Genomic DNA, 20,680 nt, shown 5'->3' on the forward strand with positions numbered 1-20,680 from the left:
TTTTTTCCAGCAATGAGAGAAATAACATTGAAACCAGTTTTTGTACAGTCACTGTTGAGGAGAAAATAATTTTTTTTTTCACAGGGGAGAAGTGCTCAGGAGGAGACAAGAAGTGTCCCTTCTTTCATGCTCCTTCTGCATCCACCTCTGGCTACAGAAACCAGTTTGTATGCGAAGCCCAGGGATGTAGGTCGGGTATGCTTGTGCCGTCTATGTTTGCCGTGTTCTGTACTTATTTCTCTTTTCACTCCATTACCCACCCTTTGTCCTTCCAGGAGCCTAGACAGATAACCTTTTAGTAATAATCTGAAATTCAAATACAAAGAACTGACTCCTGAACTGCCCTAATATTTGAGAAAGGTTTTAAAATAAAATAGGTTTTTCTGTGTCCCATTATTGGCCCGGCGGCTGTGTGTGTATGCTAGGTGTACTGAGAAAGGTAATATTAACAGAATGAAAAGGTCAGAGTTATATAAAAATCCTTTTAAAACTAAATAGGCCTGCCATACTGAATTCCCCACAGATACACAGAGGTTAAGAACTGAGAACATTTGGGCCTCGACAGGTCAAGTTGTGCATCTGTAAATGCCCTCCAGAAATAAAAAACCCAGACAAGTCTAGAAGTACAGCGATTGTGGTCAGCCAGATTTAACTTCTGCTGTACCTACTCTGCAAGAAGGCTGGCTGGCCAAGACAAGGCGAAATACCTCCCTGAGCAAGTCAAGACCAGCCCCAGGATTACCAGGGGGTACCACGGAGGCAAGTACCAAGGGGCACCATGCAGGGGTAGGCAATATGTACATGCATCATGGCCAATAACCCCATAAACAAAGGAGGCAGATATACATGGGAGTCATTAAAGGGGCCATGCACTGGACAACACATATGCATTCATTTAATTAGACATATTTCTAGCTGAGTTTAGAGGTACAGCAAGGTGCATAGCCCCCATGTATACTGTTATCCGGGGACGGGACGGGACATGAAGGTTTGGGGCTGCAGACACCCCTGTGGCATGCTAGACCGAAACTGTGGATGCGAGGCTGAGAACCCATACTGCATGGGAGAGGCACAAATGGGACTGGTGAGGTCTGGTGTTGCACCACAAGCATGGCTATGAGGTGGAGAGAGGACAGACAGCCCAGGAACGCAGGGGCAGGCACGGCCGTTGGGCCAGGGCCATAGGGGCTGCAGAGGATATCACAATGGGAAGATGACTTGCAGATCTCAGCTTGCAAGAAAAAGCTGCAGCTTGGATAAGAATCTAAAGCTACCCTGCCCAGATCAGACCAAAGGTTTGTCGAGCTCAAGCCCTGTCTCTGACTAAGCCAAAACCAGCGGCTGCCTGGAAGAGGCTTTAAGAACAGGGACTTCCCAAGCCAGAGAAGCTGTTTTTGTCTTTAAAGAGCCCTGAGTGGGTCTTTCTTCCATGAATTTGTCTAATTACTTTTTGATTCACGTAAGCTTTTAGGATCTGTAACATCCTGATGCAGAGAGTTCCCCATCTTAACTACATGTTTGATGAAGAAGCACTTCTGAACACTCCATCTCATTTGGATGCTCCCATTTCTCATGCAGGGAGCAGTCATTCCCTGTTCATCATCACCACGGCTTTAATAACCTCTGGCATATCTGTTTGGGCCATCTCTTACTTAGGCTGGTGAGCCATACCCCATTTTGACAGCCCCTGTGCAGAAGTCCTTCCAGTATCCATCCTTCCTTGTGCCTATCCCAGGTTTGCTCTGTCTTTTGAGGTGCGGGTGGGGAATTCAAACTGCATAAGGTATTCCCTATGCAGGTGTTAATGGATTTATTTAGTAGTATAACTATGTTTTCTATTTGGTTTTGTATTCCTGTCTTATGAATCTATTTGCTTTTTTAATCACTACTATGTGCCAGGCTGACAACTTCATAGCACTTGCAATTGCTACTCCAAGCCTTCTTTCCTGATTAGCAAGGGCTGATTCAGGGTCTGTCATTTGGTATGTAAACTCAGTCTCGTTTTTTTTCACTTCTGAATTGTGTCGCATTTTTCTACGTTGACTCTCCTCTGCCATTTTCCCACCTTTTTCAGTACTGCAATGACCTTTTGGAGTGCTTTGCAATAATTTTTCATTTTTCCTACCCTGCATAGCTTAGCGTTGTCAGTAACCTTGTGACCTGTGACTCCCTTTTTCAGACTGTTTGTGAACAGTACAGCCTTCAACCCAGACACCTCTGGGGATTAATTCAAGACTACCCTCCACTGAATAGAAGTATCACCACTTCAAGATGTATGCATACAGCCCCCCCCTTGTCACTGAAGCCCTTTGGTCTCTTATTCTTTTATTCTTATGACTAAATCAAGTCCTATTTCAGTTGAATGACAAAGCAGTGCCAACAGCCCAACCAAAACTCATTTGAGAACCTGTAGCTAAATTACACTTTATGACAGTTATGTGTGAGGGTGAAAAGCAGGTTTCCACCTGCATGAAAGTCAACTTAGGCTAGTTGCATTAAATTAGTAGACTAGTTTCCCCCCACGTGGTAACTGCTCCCAGATCCTATCTCTCTCAAGATTGTGTTATTCCAGGTGCTTGCAATGTGAACAAAGAAAGAAACCCTGCAGGGCAGACATGAGGTTAATCTGGTTTCTTGCACAGGTATTGCTCTATCAAAATAAGAGATGGAGGAATCCTTCCAAAATGTTTGCATTTCCTATAAATACATTTCTTACCCTTGGTGAAACCTCAACATTCGTAATTTTCTGTGGCACTGAGTTTCACCATTTAACCGTGTGACAGAGTTAAACAATACGGCTTTTATTACTTTTGAAAGTTCTGCTCCTTGTGGGGCATGGTTCCCCTTGTCACATCCTGACCAGTCCTCTGCACCATCCACCGCAGCAGTGCTTCAGCCCCTTCCTTCTGACCGCCCTTTCCCCTGGGCTGCAGCCTTCCCCATTGCTGCCCACACGTCATCGCCTCCGGGCACCGTCCGCACGCCAGCACGTCCACGGCGCCATGCAGCGCAGAGTCCCGCTGGCGGCCAGGGCTCGCACTGGCACAGGGCACGCCGTGGGGCCTGGGCGCTTGTCCGGGCGCCAGCCGGCTGCGCCGGCCACGTGCAGGTCCCCTGGGGTCCCTTGGTCGGGCTCAGAAGGACGGGTGCACCGCGCTTGCCTCTCCGCCAAGCCCCAGGGCCTGCTGCGCCGGCTTGCTTTCCCCATAGCAGAGCGTGTCGCTTCCTTTGGGGTTGATTGCACGGAACGAGGCAGCTCTGGCTGACCCGGTGTCCCACTTCCCCGTGCTCATTGTTCCTTCCCACCGTTCTCACAGCCTTTCTCAAGGGTATTTGTGTTGCCGGCAAATTGAACGTTTTTGGAGTGGCTCAGTGCGGCCCCGCGCACAAAGCGAAGGGCCGGCTCCATGCTGCCTCGCTGGGCTATTGTAAACTCCCATGCTGTCATTTGCTGTTACTTCCCCACTGATAAGTGACTGCGTGTCCCCATGAAGATGCATTCAAAACCTTCCCGTGTGGTTTGTGTTTGTGTTTTTTTTCCACACGTACTACAGCCTCACTGACTTGTTTCCCTGCCGTTTCCCAAAGACCCCACGTATGCACAGCCCTAAGGACAACCAGAGCCGGGCAGTGTGGCTGCCAGGCACTGCCCACATGCCCTGCTGCTCCGGGGTGAACCGTGCACCCACCCTAACACGGCAGCTGGCACCCGCTGCACCACGGCCAGCCCTTACAGACCTGTCAGGAAAATATCTGTACACTGTGAAATGCAACAGCTGAGGAGCGCTCACCCACTGTGGAGAGCTTTGTTTTTAAACACTAAAGCACACTTTGGTTGGCTAAGGGAGTCTGAGGGGGGAACATGTTTGACCATGTAGCACCGCCAGGGTTAACCAATATTAGCAGATGAAAAATTAGTTTTATTTAGGCTGTGCTGGCAGGTGGGTCCGAGCCTTGTCATGCAGGGGCTGCACTGATGGCTGCCTCCGGGCCAGGGCAGGCGTGGGCTGTTGCCCTCCTGCTGGGTCCCGCTGTGGAACTGAGGAGCACAGCTCCAGCCAAATAGTCACTACGTTCCCAAATGGGTGGTTGCAGTCCTGGTCAGGCAGTTTCTCTGTAGCTGGATACTTGGGAAGAGGTCGCAGTGAGCTGCCTACCTTGCTGAAGAGCAGAAGGGCTGCAATGGGAAGGCACACAACAGGAGGAGATATATAGATATATATATATACACACACCCCCCCCCCATCAGGCACTGTCTCCACGGAGGTCAGAAATCCCTGCCTTTATACAGGGTGACTAGTTGAAGCAGCCACACCTTAACCCCAGACCTGACACTAATGCTTTCTTCTGCTTGCCTAAATGCTCCCTGAAGTCTGAATTAGTATTTCTTTTCTAATCCGCTTGCTAGAGTTGATGTGCAATGTTAGTACCTGTGTGTTCAACCAAAAGAGTGGCTGAAAAACAGTGGAGGCTAAATGATCCCTTCCTACCTCACTGAGAGGTTTTAGGAGGTTTAATCCATTATTTTAAATCCTCAGAGGAAAGAAGGTGTAGAAAAAAGGAGTATTAATGTCATCATTGCAACTGCCTGTCACTGTCACAACATTAATTAAAAGCAAACAATTCAAATGTCAGATCTCACATAAAAATAGTTTAAATATTTTCTTTATAGTTTACAAGAGGAGATAATTCTGCTAGGCATGCACACTGAGATTTTTGCCTTTTCACTGGTGTATCATATTGCTTTACAATGTGCTGTTCATGATCTGGTCTTCAGGAAATCATCTTCTTGTGAGGAAGACCTGGCAGACTTGTAGCTCCACGTACACGGTGGAGGCTGGAGGATGCCCTGTCTGCCAGGATGCCTGGGTATTTGCAATGGCAGAGGAGGCTCAGTGCCTTGGAATTGGGAGGCTGCCAACAGCGGGTGGCCACTGCCTCGGTGTTGGCCTCCCCGGGTCTCCCCGCTCTGTTTGCTCGCTGCTTAGGCCTGTCTGGGTTCCGTGCCAGAGCCTGGCTGCAGCCGGGGCTGGTGGTTCGGGTTTGCTTGTTGCAGAGGACCAGGTATAACGAGCTGCCCTTGATGGAGGTCTTGCTGCATGCTGTGAAGGAGATCTGCCTTCCTATCGCTCCTGTCCTTCCTCCCATTCCCACATTTTGGGAGCCTCTCCAGAGAATTCATAATTTAGGGCTTGTGTCCTGCTCTCGAGGGGAACACCCTGAACTCACAGCAAACATACACTGAGCTGAAGTTGCTTTAATTTGAACAGCAGCTGCGAATGTCATTGCTCAGGCTGTGCCCCAGCAGAAGCCTTGGAAGCCAGTCTGTGATTTTAAGGTTATGGCTACTCCCTTTCCAGCCTGCACAACCAAACAGCCGGGATGGAAAAGGAGGAGAGGCCACAGATTAATTTCTTTTTGTTACCTTTACCGTCGCTCTCCAGCAGCTCTCCGTGGGTTGTGTGCTGTAGCTGTGCCCAGCTGCTTGCTGTGGGTTCTTTGGTACACAAACACACAGAAAACTTCTCTTACACTTTTGCTTCTCTGTGCCATCCTTGCTGGCTATATTGCACCATGTTGTCTCTTAAAATCCCTTCTGCTTGAAACACATGCCCTGCGGCAAGGGTGGTGGCATTACCCCCTGCTCAGCAGCGAGACTCTGCTCAGCCTCTCCTCCAGCAAAGTGAAACCTTCACTGAACCAGCTGCTGGATACAGAGAGGACGGGCGACTAGCCACCCTCCAAGTAAAAAATTAGTTCATTAATAAGGCACTAGTCCAACATGCCTGTGTTGTTTTTGGGGCCGCTACCTGCTTTTTGCTTTTCTATCCGATAAGCACACGTGTGCCCTCAGAGCTGGGTGGGCAGGGAGAGACCAGCGCACTTAGGACAACAACAAACTTGCACCAAGGGTGTTTGAGCAGCAAAGGAGCCATCGTTTCTGAAAGGATCAGCCAAATAAAACATGAAACTTTCTTTGCCCAAGATCAAGTAAAATAACAATAAACAAACAGGTTGGTCATTACCAGGAAATCTCTGCTTGGACAAGACCAACTTCCAAGCAGAAGAATCTCAAAAGGGAACCAGCAGAAGCATCGCTCCTGGAGTAACGCTTGGACACTGGAGATCTCCCCTGGAAAGAAGAGGAGGTACCCAACAGGCATTTTCCATTACTAATATCTAGGAACCTTGAATCACTTGGAAGATACAGAAGCCCCAGTGTCTAGAAGAGCTGGAGAACTAGGCAAGATATACTATGTGAGAAACATTATGGTATTAATTGTCCCACTAAATCTCCCCTCCCCGCCAGGTCAGGTATTTGGAAAAAGCCATGGTCCTCAGAAGAGCTCCTTCCCCCTTCACCTATTTGAGTGGATTTCTGCCTACGAAAAGGAACCATTTACCTGGAGGAAAAGTTACACTTTCCTGCCATACCCAAGTGTGTATAAGCTCCAGCACAGAAACGCATCTACAGATCATGGGGCAGTTGAAGACCCACTATCTCTTAAATCTTTGAAGAGATTACTAGAAGGAGAGTTAAATCGATCTTCTGATTAAAACTGAATACTGCTCAGTAGCTGAGCTCCACTCAGTGGCTGTGGCAAAATGAACTCCCGTGGAGTCACGGGGGCAAAGGCAGTGTGGGAGCTTGCACTGCCCACGTCTGACCTGGGAAGCGGTCTGTGACCACGGAGCGATTTCACATCGTGCCCAACTGCTTTCAGATGACTTGTCAGTAACTTCTGGTGTTTTACCTCTTGGCGGCACCAACAATGACATAAGTTACTGGTTTGCAGCATCCCTTGCAGGTACAAGACGGTGAAAATGGAAAATAAACAAAAGTATTAATAATGGCTGTGAAAATTTAACTTTTATTATCTGTTCACTGTATACAAAACACCATTCTGCATAGTGATAACTCATTTGTTGTACAGTTGACAGTGCACATCAACAAACAAGTGTTCAAGAGGTATACACTTAATGGAAAGGGCAGTGATGGCCAGTGTACATTACACACTAAGATCCTGCGACGCCAGCTGTATGTTTTAGGATGGAGAAGTACCTCATAACCACTCAATATGTGAGTAATATAAATGGGATAACAAGTATTTACCAATGAAACAAATTAAGAATGAGGATGAAGAGAGAGCGCAGAACTAATGTATCCGATACACAATGTCCAGAGTGATTAAGAAGTTTTACAGAGGTGGCTGAGAAGGATCCGTATTTTTTCAAACACTTCAATTTTTCAAACTGTTAAAATTTAATGATAAATAACAGAATCTCACAAATCTTTAGGGGCAAATTGCTCCACATTTATTTACATATGACATGTGTTTAATACAGTTGTAATGGACATAGTGTATAGTAACATCTGACAGCAGCAAGACTTTTAAGGAACCAAACAATTACTACTTTATATCATGCAGCTATCTATATATACACAATTTGTTTTAAAAAAAAGTACAAAAATTTTTTTTTAGGGATACATACAAGGTATAAAATGCAAAAACAAACCAAAAATATAACTCTCACAGAGAACTATATATGAAAGGGACAGTATGGTACCTTTTTGTACTTTGTGAAAGCGTAACTAGTGATATTAGATACATGTTTGAAATGGCTGAACTAGCTTCATATGGTCTGTGCTAAAGCTGAAAGCCCCAATTATACTTACATAGGCTGGTGTGTTAGCTTCTTGACAGTTGTGGTTGTATGTGACACTGAGCACCAGAACATTTGGCATTAGCATACAGAGCTGGGAAATACCAACCCCTGTAGCAAGGGTTAACTATTTTCTTTCAATAACCAGAAATAAAGGAAAATACATAATGCTGTGTACTCGCTTCTATATAATGTTTAATAAATTACATGACAAAAAACATCATCATTATAAACCTATTCCTCTAATTACATCTTATTTGTTAAATCCAGAGCAGCCCAGCCCTTTTGTAACAATTTGAGCTTTGATCACAAGCACCTGATGGCCTAAAAAATCACTTCATGATACAGAGTTGTGCAATTATACTTTTCAAAAGTACTTTATCATTCTAGGGGGTCTGCACCTGTTCTGGTGTCGCCACCTAAAACCAGCACTGCATTTTTCATATGCAGTGGTACTTTTTTTCTTTTTTTTTTTTTTTTAATATATATATTTTAAAGAGAAAGTTTAAAAGCTTCCTTAGACATTTAGAAGCACAAGTTCTTAGAATTTAAAATCTCCCCTTAGCTTGCTTCCCCTCCCCACTCCCCTCCAAGCACTGCCTTCTGATGCACTTCCATTAGCTAAACTTTCTTTCAGAAGCATTCAAATAAGAAACAGTTTAAGAGAACCTAAGGAACTGCCCCAGCATTCAGAACTCTGTTTTAAAGAAACTTACTAGAAAAAAACCAGAAACAAAACAGAAAAAACCAAATTTTCCACTAGATACCGATACAAACACATAACAAAGAGTATAAAAGTTATTAGTTTAAATATATACAAACTCTTTTCAACTCAAATACTGCTTCAATGGTTTTGAGGGTATAGACAATGAGGTGAAGGGGACACTTTTATGCAGAATATATTGCAACAGCCTGAACAGTACTGTTAACACTATTATACCTTGAACTTTCTGTAGCAAAAATGTCATTAGTATTCCAATGTGGAGAGAGATTTCTGCGTCCCAAATAATCTGATCACTTTTCAGCTGAACTCATTCTTTTTGACTTAATGAAGGCCATGCCATGTGTTCTCATGTGAGTGTTTAAGGCCGCTTCAGTTTCAAAAGTCTTTGCACACACTTTGCATCTTCTGTCTGATGCCGTACTGTCAGATGATTCATCTTCGTGATTGGGTTTATTTTCTTGCTGATTATCCTCCCCAGACCCGTTTTGTTTTGATACTGGCTGAGGCTCCTTCAGCTTATGTACAATGAAGAGATGTCTGGAGAGGGACACGTGAGATGTGTAGCACAGTCCACATTCCCTGCATTGGTATGAAGAGCCATCAGATTTATGCTGAGGAATATGTTCATGAAACTGGAGAAGATTTTCTGTTGTAAAGCCACAAACAGCACACTTGTGAACTTTAAAAACATTTATCTTTAGCTTCTTCAATGGCTGAGTGATTGCACCTCGTGGAGGCCTGAATTCCAGTACAGGTTCTTCCAATTTACGCTTTGGACTAGGAACCTAGAAAAAGCCATAAATGGTATATCATGTAAGCATAAGTATGCAGTTCTTTTCATAACTGTTTGTGACTTGCAAACTTCAAAAACTTTCCCTTGGTAGATTCCGGTACAACTTTGATAAATACAATATTTGAAATAATACAAGCAAATAAATGTTGTACTTGTTGGAAAACTAGGGGTTTTCTTTCTTATAACTCACATAGAAAATTTGTTTTGTCAGCTCTGATAGAGCTATAGTATCTAATCCACTGTATAAACTTGAATAAATTTTTGCCAGCGTAACTGCATCCAAGTACATACACCAATGAGACTTCAATCGCGTACAGACTGTAGAGTATCAGTCTAGGAACTTTTCAGCAGTACCTTCTGGAACTCCATTTTAATTACTTAATATTATTTCATGCCTGAAATTTGAGCTGACAGATATCTCCTGATTGTTAGTAACCAAACTGACGTATTGCCAAAGGCTGAATCAACATGCACAATTTTTAAAACTAATTAGACTGATAATTTTTTATATTCTCCTTGTTAGTCTTCTGACATGAATATTCCTCAAGAATCCTCTGCATCCTATGTAGCTCAGATATGCTCCATGATGTTTATGAAGACAATGTATATAGCTGCCATATTTCAACACTTAAATAAGATGACAATATGATGGATTGAAAGAGAGTAATGTAAAGGACTATAGTATAGTTTAAAAACCAGGTATGTTTGTGTCTCTACTGTCAGCTTTGGACATGCCATCACAGGGGAAATTCTTTATCATATACAGTCCAAAACACTTAAAAAATGTTAATCTCTGCATGTAACAAGTCTTTGGACAGTGCGGTCATCTTACTTGCACTTTCTGCATAACACTCATCATCAATAGAAGAATAGAATAGAATATTTCAGTTGGAAGGGACTTACAACGATCACCTAGTCCAACTGCCTGACTCCTTCAGGGCTGACCAAAAGTTAAAACTTACTATTAAGGGCATTGTCCAAATGCCTCGTAAACACTGACAGGCTTGGGGCATCAACCACCTCTTTAGGAAGTCTGTTCCAGGGTCTGACCACCCTCTCGGTGAAGAAATGCTTCCTAATGTCCAGTCTGAACCTCCCCTGATGCAGCTTCGAGCCATTCCCAGGTGTCCTGTCCCTGGATCCCAGGGAGAAGAGCTCAGCACCTCCGTCTCCACATCCCCTCCTCGGGAAGCTGCAGAGAGCAATGAGGTTGCTCCTCAGCCTCCCTTCTCTCCAAACTAGACAAACCCAGAGCGCTCAGCCCCTCCTCACAGGACATGCCTTCCAGTCTTGTCACCAGCTTTGTTGCCCTCCTCTGGACGCATTCAAGGGCCTTCACATCCCTTTTAAAATTGTAGGGTGCAGCACTGCACACAGTACTCCAAGGTGAGGCCACACCAATGCTAAATCCAGTGGGAGATACTGCTGTATTTCAATCATTAGATTGAAAGCAGTTTCACTGTAAAATTTGTATCAGATAAGCTCAAGGCTGGGTATTTGGAAGGTCACATTGCTTCTACATAAGCTGTAGCTTTTCTACAGCTATGAGAGGACTTGGTTGCAGAGAATTTGAAAGGTGCTCTTAAAGCAAACCACTAAGGGTTAAGTCATATTCTCCATCATTCAGTGATAAAACCAAACAGAAGTCTTTCCAAAAACATGTTCTAGTTCAAGCATGACAGAATTTGTTGCAGGAACCTTTGAGACATATTTTGGGCTCTACTGCACAGAAGATCAGACTTTTATGGGATCAAAATATCTGCATCTATTTAAAGATCCTGAATGTATACCCACAAAAAATTCACTCTCAGTGACTGAATGCATCTTCTAAGTGATTACCTTTGTGTCTTCTTTTACCTCCCTTTCTTCCATATTGGTTGATTCAGTCATTTCTTTCACATCAGGGTCTTTAATGCCATGCATCAACTGAATATGTTTTTCCAACATCAACCTCTTGGTAAAAGTACGTCTTGAATCTGGGCAGTGCCTACATAAACACAAAGCAGACACGCGCAGATTCAAATGTCATGCTTAACAAAAGTCGTAGTATACTGAACAATATAAATAGGCCTAGTAAATAAATCCAGACTAGAGTACAATCTATTGAAGATAGCGACAATGTTTTTCCAATCAATTGCACAGGGAAGTATTATAAGAAAATTAGCATAATTACAAAATAACACTAGAAACGTTTGAGCAATTTATATTCAGAGCAAATGAGAAGTCCTCTGAAGATAGTATCCAAAATGGTATAAAGTGTGAGTCAGAATAAAACCTGGGAGCATCTGAGTCTCCTTCTTGGATCTCTGCTAACATCATCAAACTGTACATTCTATTAGACACTTTCCCAAGTTCTCCTTAATTTAAATTTCATAGGGAAAGCAGTCACCTTCCATGTAGGATGAATGCTAGCTTCAAATGACACTTAATTCTGCATTCAAATCTAAATACTGATCTGCTTGGAACTAGTAATTCCTTCTCAGCTCCCTTTCCAACCTCAAAATAAGGAGCACTTGTCTTTCACAATCCCACACAGAACCAGCTAAACCTCTCATGTGGTTTTGGGAAGTGTATTTCTCCTGAGCTCCAATGTTGTAATATACTGTACAGGTGTCTGGAAGAGGGATGGCCAAAGAAGAACTGCAGGGGAGAAGTTAAACTGTATTACTCTTTCTGAGTGTCCCTCCTAAGGTTTTAACTTTTTAAATGCTGTTGCTTTTAACTTTATTAAAAAAAAAAAAGAAAAAAACCCCAGTACTGTAGGCATTCTGAAATGAAAACTGAGAACCACAATAAACTTTCTGCTCAGAGGGCATACAAAACACAGACACTTGCTACTCGTAATATACCAAGAGAAATAGTGTCTAGGCTAGCCAGCTCATGCAGGTTGTGTCAGGCAACCACAGTGCAGAGACAGGAGGTTATAAAGCACTTTGTTGGAAAGCTATGCTATGCACAGCAGTCTCAAGTTTCCACACCACTGTGCTTTGTGCTTTCCATAACAAAGCAGAGATCATACTGTGGCAGAGAAGGGACTGGTAAGATCTCAGCCACAGAGAACGGCTGCTGCTTGCACCTTCCTTTTCAGAACTTCAAGCTTGGTCCCGCAGCATGCAAATACATACAAAATTATGAATGAAGAGATATAACAGAAAGTTTGTATTATATATCTTATCTGGCTGACATGGATTTTTCTATTAAATTATGTATCATCTCTCCAGCCACTTAAACATCACTAAGGATTTTAGACATTACGCACTGTTTTATGTATGAGAAAAATAATACAACTACTGGCTTTTGTAGATTAGAAGAATGGGCTGTATATTTGAGAGACTATTGAAAACCAAGTTCACCACTATAGAACTACCAGCCATGCAAACTCTCAGCTCAGTAAAGTTTCAGATTTGCTTGCCAAAGCCTCTGAAAGACAGCAGACTTTATATACATGCATTCTCAGTAGCTTGCTATGTCTTATGCATGTTGGATACATAGACAGGCCAAACTAGGGTATCTAAATACCTGGTTCACTTGAATGAATGGGACACTGCCTTTTATACAATCAAGAGAAGACATTCAACTAACAAAGTTTTTTCTTGGTTCATACTCTGTTTCTAAATAAATAAAAGTAGAACTTACGAGCATGTATAAACCTTCCTAATGCCTTTGTGCTTGATACGATTATGACGACATAAACTATGGGATGAACTGAAAGATTTGTCACATTGTCGACACGGATGTTTCTTCATTTGCTTTATAAAAAGAAGAAAAATAAATTAATTTAAAAAGCTCAATAGAAGTAGTCCATGTGTCAAACCTTTTGATAATAGGAAAGAAACATCACTTACCAGTGTCTGGAACTGTATCTTCAAGTACACACCACTCCTACAGCAACACTGCAGAAGTCAGAGGACCTGGACCTCTTTCAAAGCAGTGTGGCTAGCATGAGTTACGCACATATCTATCACCAGTTGTAAACCGGTGTCACAGACTGTGGATGAAGTGGATTTCTTCCACCAAAGAAGCAAGGAAGATCAGTGGATTACTTCTGGATCAGCAAAGGCAGGACGGTGAGAGATTTGCTTTCACTATAAAGTAACATTTCCTTTCCCATCACCAAACTACATCTGCAGTTGCTGACTGAGAGTTTATGTCATGTACAAGGAGGAGTGAAGAGCACATAATAAGGACCAAAGCAAAACGTCATGGACACTGACACACTAAGAGGGCTCAGAAAAATCATGAAGAAATAAGAGGTATGGTCTGATGCCAACTTGAGGGACACCTCTTTGGGGAATTCTGTGGGTTTTATATTACAGTTTGTTAAGAGGAAGGAGAAAGAAAAGGAAGGAAGCTGAAAAGGATGGAGTTATCTCCATTTATGTCATTCTAGCTGAACATGGCCACAGGAGCTCTAGTATCTGATGAAATAACATCTCCAAAACTGCAGACTATACAAGCCCCAAGAACGAATGACACGGTCCTGTCCCTTAAATTCCATCAGTCCTAGAACTCAATTCAAACGGCATGTCTTATCAACCAGAGTAGCTGCAGTAAGGAAATGGAAACGTCACCTATCAGATTTCCTGCTTCCTTTCACAGGTTACTAGATTGTTTGTATCTGTAATTTTTGTTGTATTGGCAGTAACAAGGAAATCAAAACAACATCTTCAAAATTAAATCCAAACACTGATCAAACAAATCTAATTGAAAACCTTTCCAGACTACTATTTCAGTTTACTTTTCAACAATCCAGCCAGGGCCAGGATACCACGCTTAACATTCAATGTAACGATTCCTGCCAGAATCAAGGTGTTCTGGGTCTGAAGAAGAAATGGATTTTATTGGAACCTCCCAAAAGAAATCTGGATCGCATGGACCCAGATTTCAAGTGTTCCAGTCTGAGGGAGGGCTCATGCCTGCTAGTCAGGTAAAAGTGAAGCAACAGACAGTCTCATACCATCAGACAAGTATCTAGAAAGAAAATCATGTTCTTTGGATTGCTTTTTCCTGCTCTAGCAGTGATCATAGTTTTCCTTCACAGTGTCAATAACGTTCTCTTTCCTGCACTTATAGGGAAACTGGAAAAAAAATAATCATATTTTATTCTAGTATTCCAACTAATGCCACCGGGTGAAACACTTGGATCAATGCTTGAACTTGGACTCTTCTTGACTCTTCTGGAGAATCCACCCAAGATCTGTCCCTATGTTCCAAAACACTCAATAGCAAAGGTTTTGTTAATGTAAGAATGTAAAGGGTTTGGCTCACTTATTCTTACCCTCTGAGGAAGTCACAAATTCCTAAACAATGGAAATGCACAATAATCCACATGGACATTTTAATATGACGAGTCATTCTCTGGTGCCTAATATTAATTAATAATAATTAAAAAAAGAATTCTCAATCCTAAATACTAGTGGGCTTAAGTCATACAGAAATGCTTAAGGAACTGAAAAACATCCATCTTATATTGTGCTCTAAGTGCTGAACTTTATGTTGATGTTCATATTCTCCCTAATGGCTACATTGTTCAGGAACAGCTACAGACAAGCCAGTGGAGATCTGTAGAGGTGATGTCATTACTGAAAATTATCATTTACTGCAAAGTTTGGAGTGAGCAGTGGAAAGTTTGTAGATGGGAAAAAGTGATGTCTGGAATGACTAAAGGAGTAACAGGTGTTACAATGAGAGGAGAGACCTTTTGCTATCAAGACCAAAATCACATGGAGTGTGACAGAAGGAAAGCGGTTCTGAAAGGTTGTTCATGCAAATGTGAAGCAGCCCATTAGGAAACATGGTATGGTAATTTTATTGGGGCTAGCCAACATAAAGCTGTTAGAGGCACAGTACTGTTCAATGTAACTTCCTTTTCATGTTTAAAGGCCAATTAAAATAAAAGGAAACCAACATATTTCACTCTTAAATTGTTAAAGGTAAAAACTTGACAGTGTGTACACATAGTGCATACTCATTAAAGCTAATCCATCAATCAATACATTTTGCAGTATGGTTTTGGAGTATGCTTATGACTGCAATGCTCTGGGAAGAATTTATAAAATAAAATAAAATGTGAAGTCACATTAGGACTTCTATCACGAAACAGCCCTGCACCATGCTGTACAAACATGTACAAAAGCTCAACCAAGGTGGCCCATGTATCTTTGCTGAGGCCACTGCACAGTGTAGATGCATCAAGCACTTAGTCAGAAAAGCAGCAGGACTGTGCTCAGCAGGACCCAGTCCCTCTCAGAGCACGAGGGGCACTGCCTGGGGTAACCATCCATGACACCACACTCATTCTAAATTTGTTGGGAAGATTCCACATAGAGACCCAAATAGGATTTGGGATGCATCAGTTTCTGCAATGGCAGCCAAAACCAAAAGAACTAAAAAATTAGTTCTGTAATCAGGTGCAGCAGGACCTGTTGTACAGCATCTTGTCTTTACAGAAAGAAAGAGGATGTTCAATTAGATGCACAGCAAGTCAGAATTGGTAAAGCAACTCCTGCTTAGAAAACATCTGTCCTTTCATAGAAACACAATTACACACAAGTCCTAGGAAGCTCAGCATATGTCTACCTGGCTGACTGCAGACATACATACATGATCCAGTTTCAAGCCAGGGGTTGTACAGACTTGTTAGAACCACCCTTTGTCTGGGGTAGTAACTGTTTTGTGTTTTGTTTTGTTTTTTTTTTTTTTTAAACAGCACTTTTAAGGTCAGGCAGAGAGTCACACAAAGGTGGCTACAGATTTTCGTACCCTACAGCTGGCTCACCTTCATAGCTCAGGAAGAGGATACAGAAAATGTGAATCTGTCTATCTGCCTGCGTAGACATTTTCCAATAAGGTCTGGAAACTCAAGAATCTGTCCAAAGAGGATATACATGGCAATACCTCTCCTATTAATACCTCTGAATAATCCAGCCTGGGATCAGGTAAAAAGGGTTACAGCTCCAAACTTTCACTCTGATCCTGCAAAAGCAGCAATTAGAAATTTGAAATGGATTATCTTCAAATACCTTACATGACAATGGACTTTGTGAATAGCTCATGAATTCCTTAAAGTTTCTAACAAACATTCTGCATAGATAATTTTAGAGCATTTAACCCACACCTATCATTCTTAAAAAAAATAGACTTAAAGTAATTCCATTATTTATTAGACCCATATCACATACTTAGTTATCTTATGCTCATTTCTAGTCTCTCTACAATAAAATGTATCCATAAAAGTTTAGGTTTTGAATATAGTCATTTTGAAAGCTAACAATTAGTGAAATTTTTGAAAGGTCTGGAAGGAACGTAACAACTGGTCTTTATCATTCATTTCTGAAAGACATGTAGTTGTATCTCTATTCATTTTAATATATATATGCCTCCTGTGTCATTTAAGGAACAGCTTGAATAGGGATAAAAAATAGCACATAAATGTACACAGTGAAACAGGCCTTTAGGCCAGTATTTGAGTGCAACAATTACCTAGTATTTCATAATAAGGGCTGTTATTGAGGTAACATTGCACATTCTTATTAAACGTCAGAGATAGAAAGATACATATTTAAAGCTAATATTTAGAAAACATGATCAATGTGTTACTAACCTTATTTTACATGCCTTCTGCCACTTTGCTGCAGATGTGATCAGACTGGATATCATTCTTTAGTTCACTCTGACGTGACAGTTTCATAGGAAGGTTGTGTTGTTTTTAAGAATTGGATCAATATAAAATGCATCTGGTCTTTAACTTATTTCTGCTTGCCAGTAAAAATACTGATGAGTTAATACTTGGACAAACAGGTGAAACAGAGTGGACCAACAGTTTACATGCTGCTAAAGAGACTGATTTTGACAGAAAATTAAACTATGATTGTTTGAGTGTTACAGGATCAGAAACAAGTGTTTAGTGCATAGGCATGCCACAGGGACTGTAACACATTTTACAGAGTTTCTTTATAGACACTATCTAGCAGAAGTGTCAGGAATGTATCTGCTAGCCTTGAAACTGAAGCAATTAACAGTTCCTCAGGGACCTCAATGGACAGAAATGCAAAAATGGTCTTCTAAAGCAACTGGAGAAATCAAATGGAGACCACATGATCTCAGCTGTTTGTCTACTTTTCATGCCCTCCAGCTGTAAAAGGAGAACCAGGTAAAAGAAAATGTAGTTCTGTGAATCATAATCCTTTGGTTTTGTGTGTTTCGTTCCAAGGGGGACTGGCAATGTAGCTACAGGACTCTTCACAGCAAGAAGGCTGAAGGAATGGAGTGGGAGTTACTGAAGGCAAGGAGAAACATGGAAAGTCTCCTGTCAGTCAAGCTTGGGTGCTATTCGCTTGAAGTTGTCATAAGAAAATTAGAGATGACACTCAGTAGTCTGGCATTTTCCATTTTTCCATAAAATGTTTATAAACAGAATAAAATAATTTGCACAAGACCTTTAGAGATAAGCACTGTAATTTGAAGGGACACAGAAACCTCTGGAAATGTGCCATCGTTTATTATAGCATATTAGCATCCTGAAAACTACAGATTTTCACACTCAGGATGATTCTTCTCTACTTAAGACAAAATAAGTCTGTTACCCCTTCCAGTTCTGCTCTTTTTCTGCAGTGCAGCACAGTACATTAGTTTAATTCCCTGCTTCCCAGCTGAGGAGAGAATCAGACCATTTTCACTAGCACACAGCAAAGGACAGGACTGGATAGCACATGACTGCTGTTTGTCAGCATCAGGCTGGAGCTTGCTACAGTCTGTCTCAAACGCAGCTAAGAAGGGTCTATCCAAGGATCAGATTCACTATGGCTTACCTGCCAGTCTTTTAAATTTCATTTAAGTGGAAAAGCTATCGCATGCAGCAGGGACACCAAGCTGTCTTTCTGCCAACTTGAGAATACAGCATTCCTGTATTTCAGTTTCAATCCATTTTAAGTAAGCTATCTCAAATCCATCTGCTTTAAATACAAAATTCAACTTGTTCAACTCAGCTGACTTGCTGGCTGAACCTACGAGTTTAAGATTAGAGCAATGGCTTGACCTTGGAGTGTGACTACCCTTGAAATGCTGTTTGGCACTCATTGCACCAATAAAACAAGGCTCCATTCCCTGAGTCTAACAGTTAATGAACTTTCAAGAGAGAGAGGGAACTGAGAAGGCACAAAGGAAGAAATAAGAACCTGTATCAGATTAGATGACTTGGACGAAATACTGGAACATCTTTCACTCTTTCCATCTTGAAGAAATTTTGGTACTGGATGAACAAGCCCACAATTAAGTAAGAGGATGTGGATTTTCTCAGTAGAACTAGAAAATGGCAAAAACTAAGCAGCCAAAGAGAGAACAATGAAACATGTATAAGAACAGAGAAGAATAATGATGGAACCTAAAGGAATTATTTGCAAAACCACAACTGAATTTGGAAAAAAATTACTTCATATTTCAGGTTTAATTCACTTTTTTGTAACTGAATATTATTCATTTACCTTTCCATGTTCTTTCCTCATATGAGAGATGTAAACGTCTCTCTGAGTGAAGAGCCGATCACACTCCCAACAAGTCCAGCCAGGATTAGCGACTTTTTTAGGCTCTGCTTTCTTTATGGGAGAAGGAGATTTCTTCTCCAGCTTTTCTGTTCCGTTGACAGATTTTGTGTCCTCTTTGTTGTGACTGGCTGAGTTCTGAGTTGTGGGTTTAGTACTGAGAGGCAGATTTATCCCCAGGTTTGGTGGCCCCTCAACACTTTTCAGAGTTCCATGCATAGACTACAATAAAAAAGAAAAAAAAAGGTACAAAAATAACATAGACTTATACAGTTGTATTGACAAAATGCAAAGACCCTCTGAACCAAAAGTCTTCATTTACTTCTTTGTCATACTAATATCAGATCAAATTCTTAACTGAGAGAAACATGATTAAGTAAAGGCAAGGCCTAGCATAAAGAGAAACTAGCCAACGACACTAACAGACACCATCAGTCGCTAAAGAGAAGTTTTCTTCAGTGGCTAGATATTTTCACAAAAAAAAAAAAAAAAAAAAGACTTTGTAGGTTAAGTTTAAATTGCTGTTTAACAGGGAAGAAAAAAGGGCTCAAAATGTACTTTAAGTTAAGGTTAGTTTCTCGCTTTACTTACCTAATGTATTAGTTGAGCATCCTCATTTCAAACTACGTGACTAGAGATTTCCAAGAAAGAAAGGTTTTTACTGACAAATTTTGACTTGGCACATTGGTAAATAAGACAAGAAAAGGCAACTCTGGAGGAATCAGGCAACTATATTGTTTAGGATATATTAACATTTTATGCTGAGGCTGAGTTAAGCCCTGTCTTACTCCACAGAAGCTTATGAGCTCCCTCACTTAGGGCTACATTGCTAACAGTCCTTAAATCAAAGGTGTGCAGGGCTGATGGGGTCCCCAAGACCAGGGGACAGCTAGGAGTTGTCTAACAAGCTGTTCTCAAGCACCCTGCAGCTCTTAGGCAGTGATCCTTCCTCACTGATTTATTTCTAGACTTTAAGTAAACAATCAGAAGGAAGGGAAGAACTCTTCCACTTCCTCCTCCCCCAATTTCTCAGCCAGCGTTATATGCTGGTATGATACCTGAGCCTTCCAAAAAGATGACTAGTTCAGGAAGACCTGGGCTTCAGCTGTGTGTCTGAGTTTCATATATAAACACGGACACAGCAGGAATGAGTCAGCATCCACTATCAAGGTCTCTCTCACATCTAAAAGACTTGCCCTTTACAACGACAGTGTTCTAATCATCTCATCTACTGACCTTTATTATAGTTCTCCTGGATGATATGTCTAGCCATCCCAAACATAATTATTTTTCCTACAGGTTAACCTCAGAAACAAAAAACCATGCTATACATTTTTGATTCTGAGAATATAAGAATACAAATCTGATACTCCAGTATAATACTTCAGTATCGAGTTCTTTTGTAAATCCTGTGGCTCTTGGGACTACCTGCTGGCTCTACAGCAAATATCAACCTGATCTGTAGAACATGTTCTTCTATTTAACAGTTGTGTTGAAAACAAGATCACAAGTCTTAAAAAACAGCTGGTCTTAAAGTCAGTCTTAAACTTGAGGAGGAGACAGGGAAGGGCTGATCCAAGACATTCAGAAATATACAGACTGAGTATTTTCTTTGTTTCTGAACTAGGTCATATTTACTGTTAAGAATAATCTTACATTTATGCCAGATATGTTAAATGGTCCTCTCATGCAGCAATACATTTTCTGCTTCCTTTCTTCCTATTTAACAGTTGTTAAATAGAAGAAAAGCCAGTAAGTTAAAAAACCTAAAATGTTACTAAAAAGCAAAGCACACAGGACCAACTGACTGGCTCTAAGAACAAAGATGTTGTGTAGTAAAGGAGGAGGCTGCCCTTAGTACTCCACTGCACCAGGACAAGAATAAAGAAGCATGAGGTAGGGGGGAAGGAGGTTCCTACAGTTCCAGGCAACTGAAGATTGACCTGGAGATTCCATCCC

At 41.5% G+C, this 20,680-nt stretch overlaps 1 protein-coding gene across 15 annotated transcripts in view; it reads right to left on the minus strand.

The window, feature by feature from the left end:
- Positions 1-6,852: 6,852 nt before the first annotated feature.
- The window catches only part of ZNF532 (zinc finger protein 532), a 51,891-nt gene continuing 38,063 nt past the window's right edge, over positions 6,853-20,680 (minus strand). For all 15 annotated transcript variants that reach the window (XM_069774971.1, XM_069774961.1, XM_069774960.1 and 12 more), the window contains 4 exons: positions 18,665-18,943; positions 12,819-12,931; positions 11,022-11,169; positions 6,853-9,174 (listed from right to left, as the gene is read on the minus strand). In XM_069774971.1, coding sequence (XP_069631072.1) covers positions 8,680-9,174; positions 11,022-11,169; positions 12,819-12,931; positions 18,665-18,943 — 1,035 coding nt within the window. In that variant the 3' untranslated portion in view covers positions 6,853-8,679. The remainder of the gene's footprint in view (positions 9,175-11,021; positions 11,170-12,818; positions 12,932-18,664; positions 18,944-20,680) is intronic.

The sequence above is a fragment of the Haliaeetus albicilla genome, chromosome W, assembly GCF_947461875.1.
Source record: "Haliaeetus albicilla chromosome W, bHalAlb1.1, whole genome shotgun sequence".
NCBI classification, from domain to species: Eukaryota; Metazoa; Chordata; class Aves; order Accipitriformes; family Accipitridae; genus Haliaeetus; species Haliaeetus albicilla.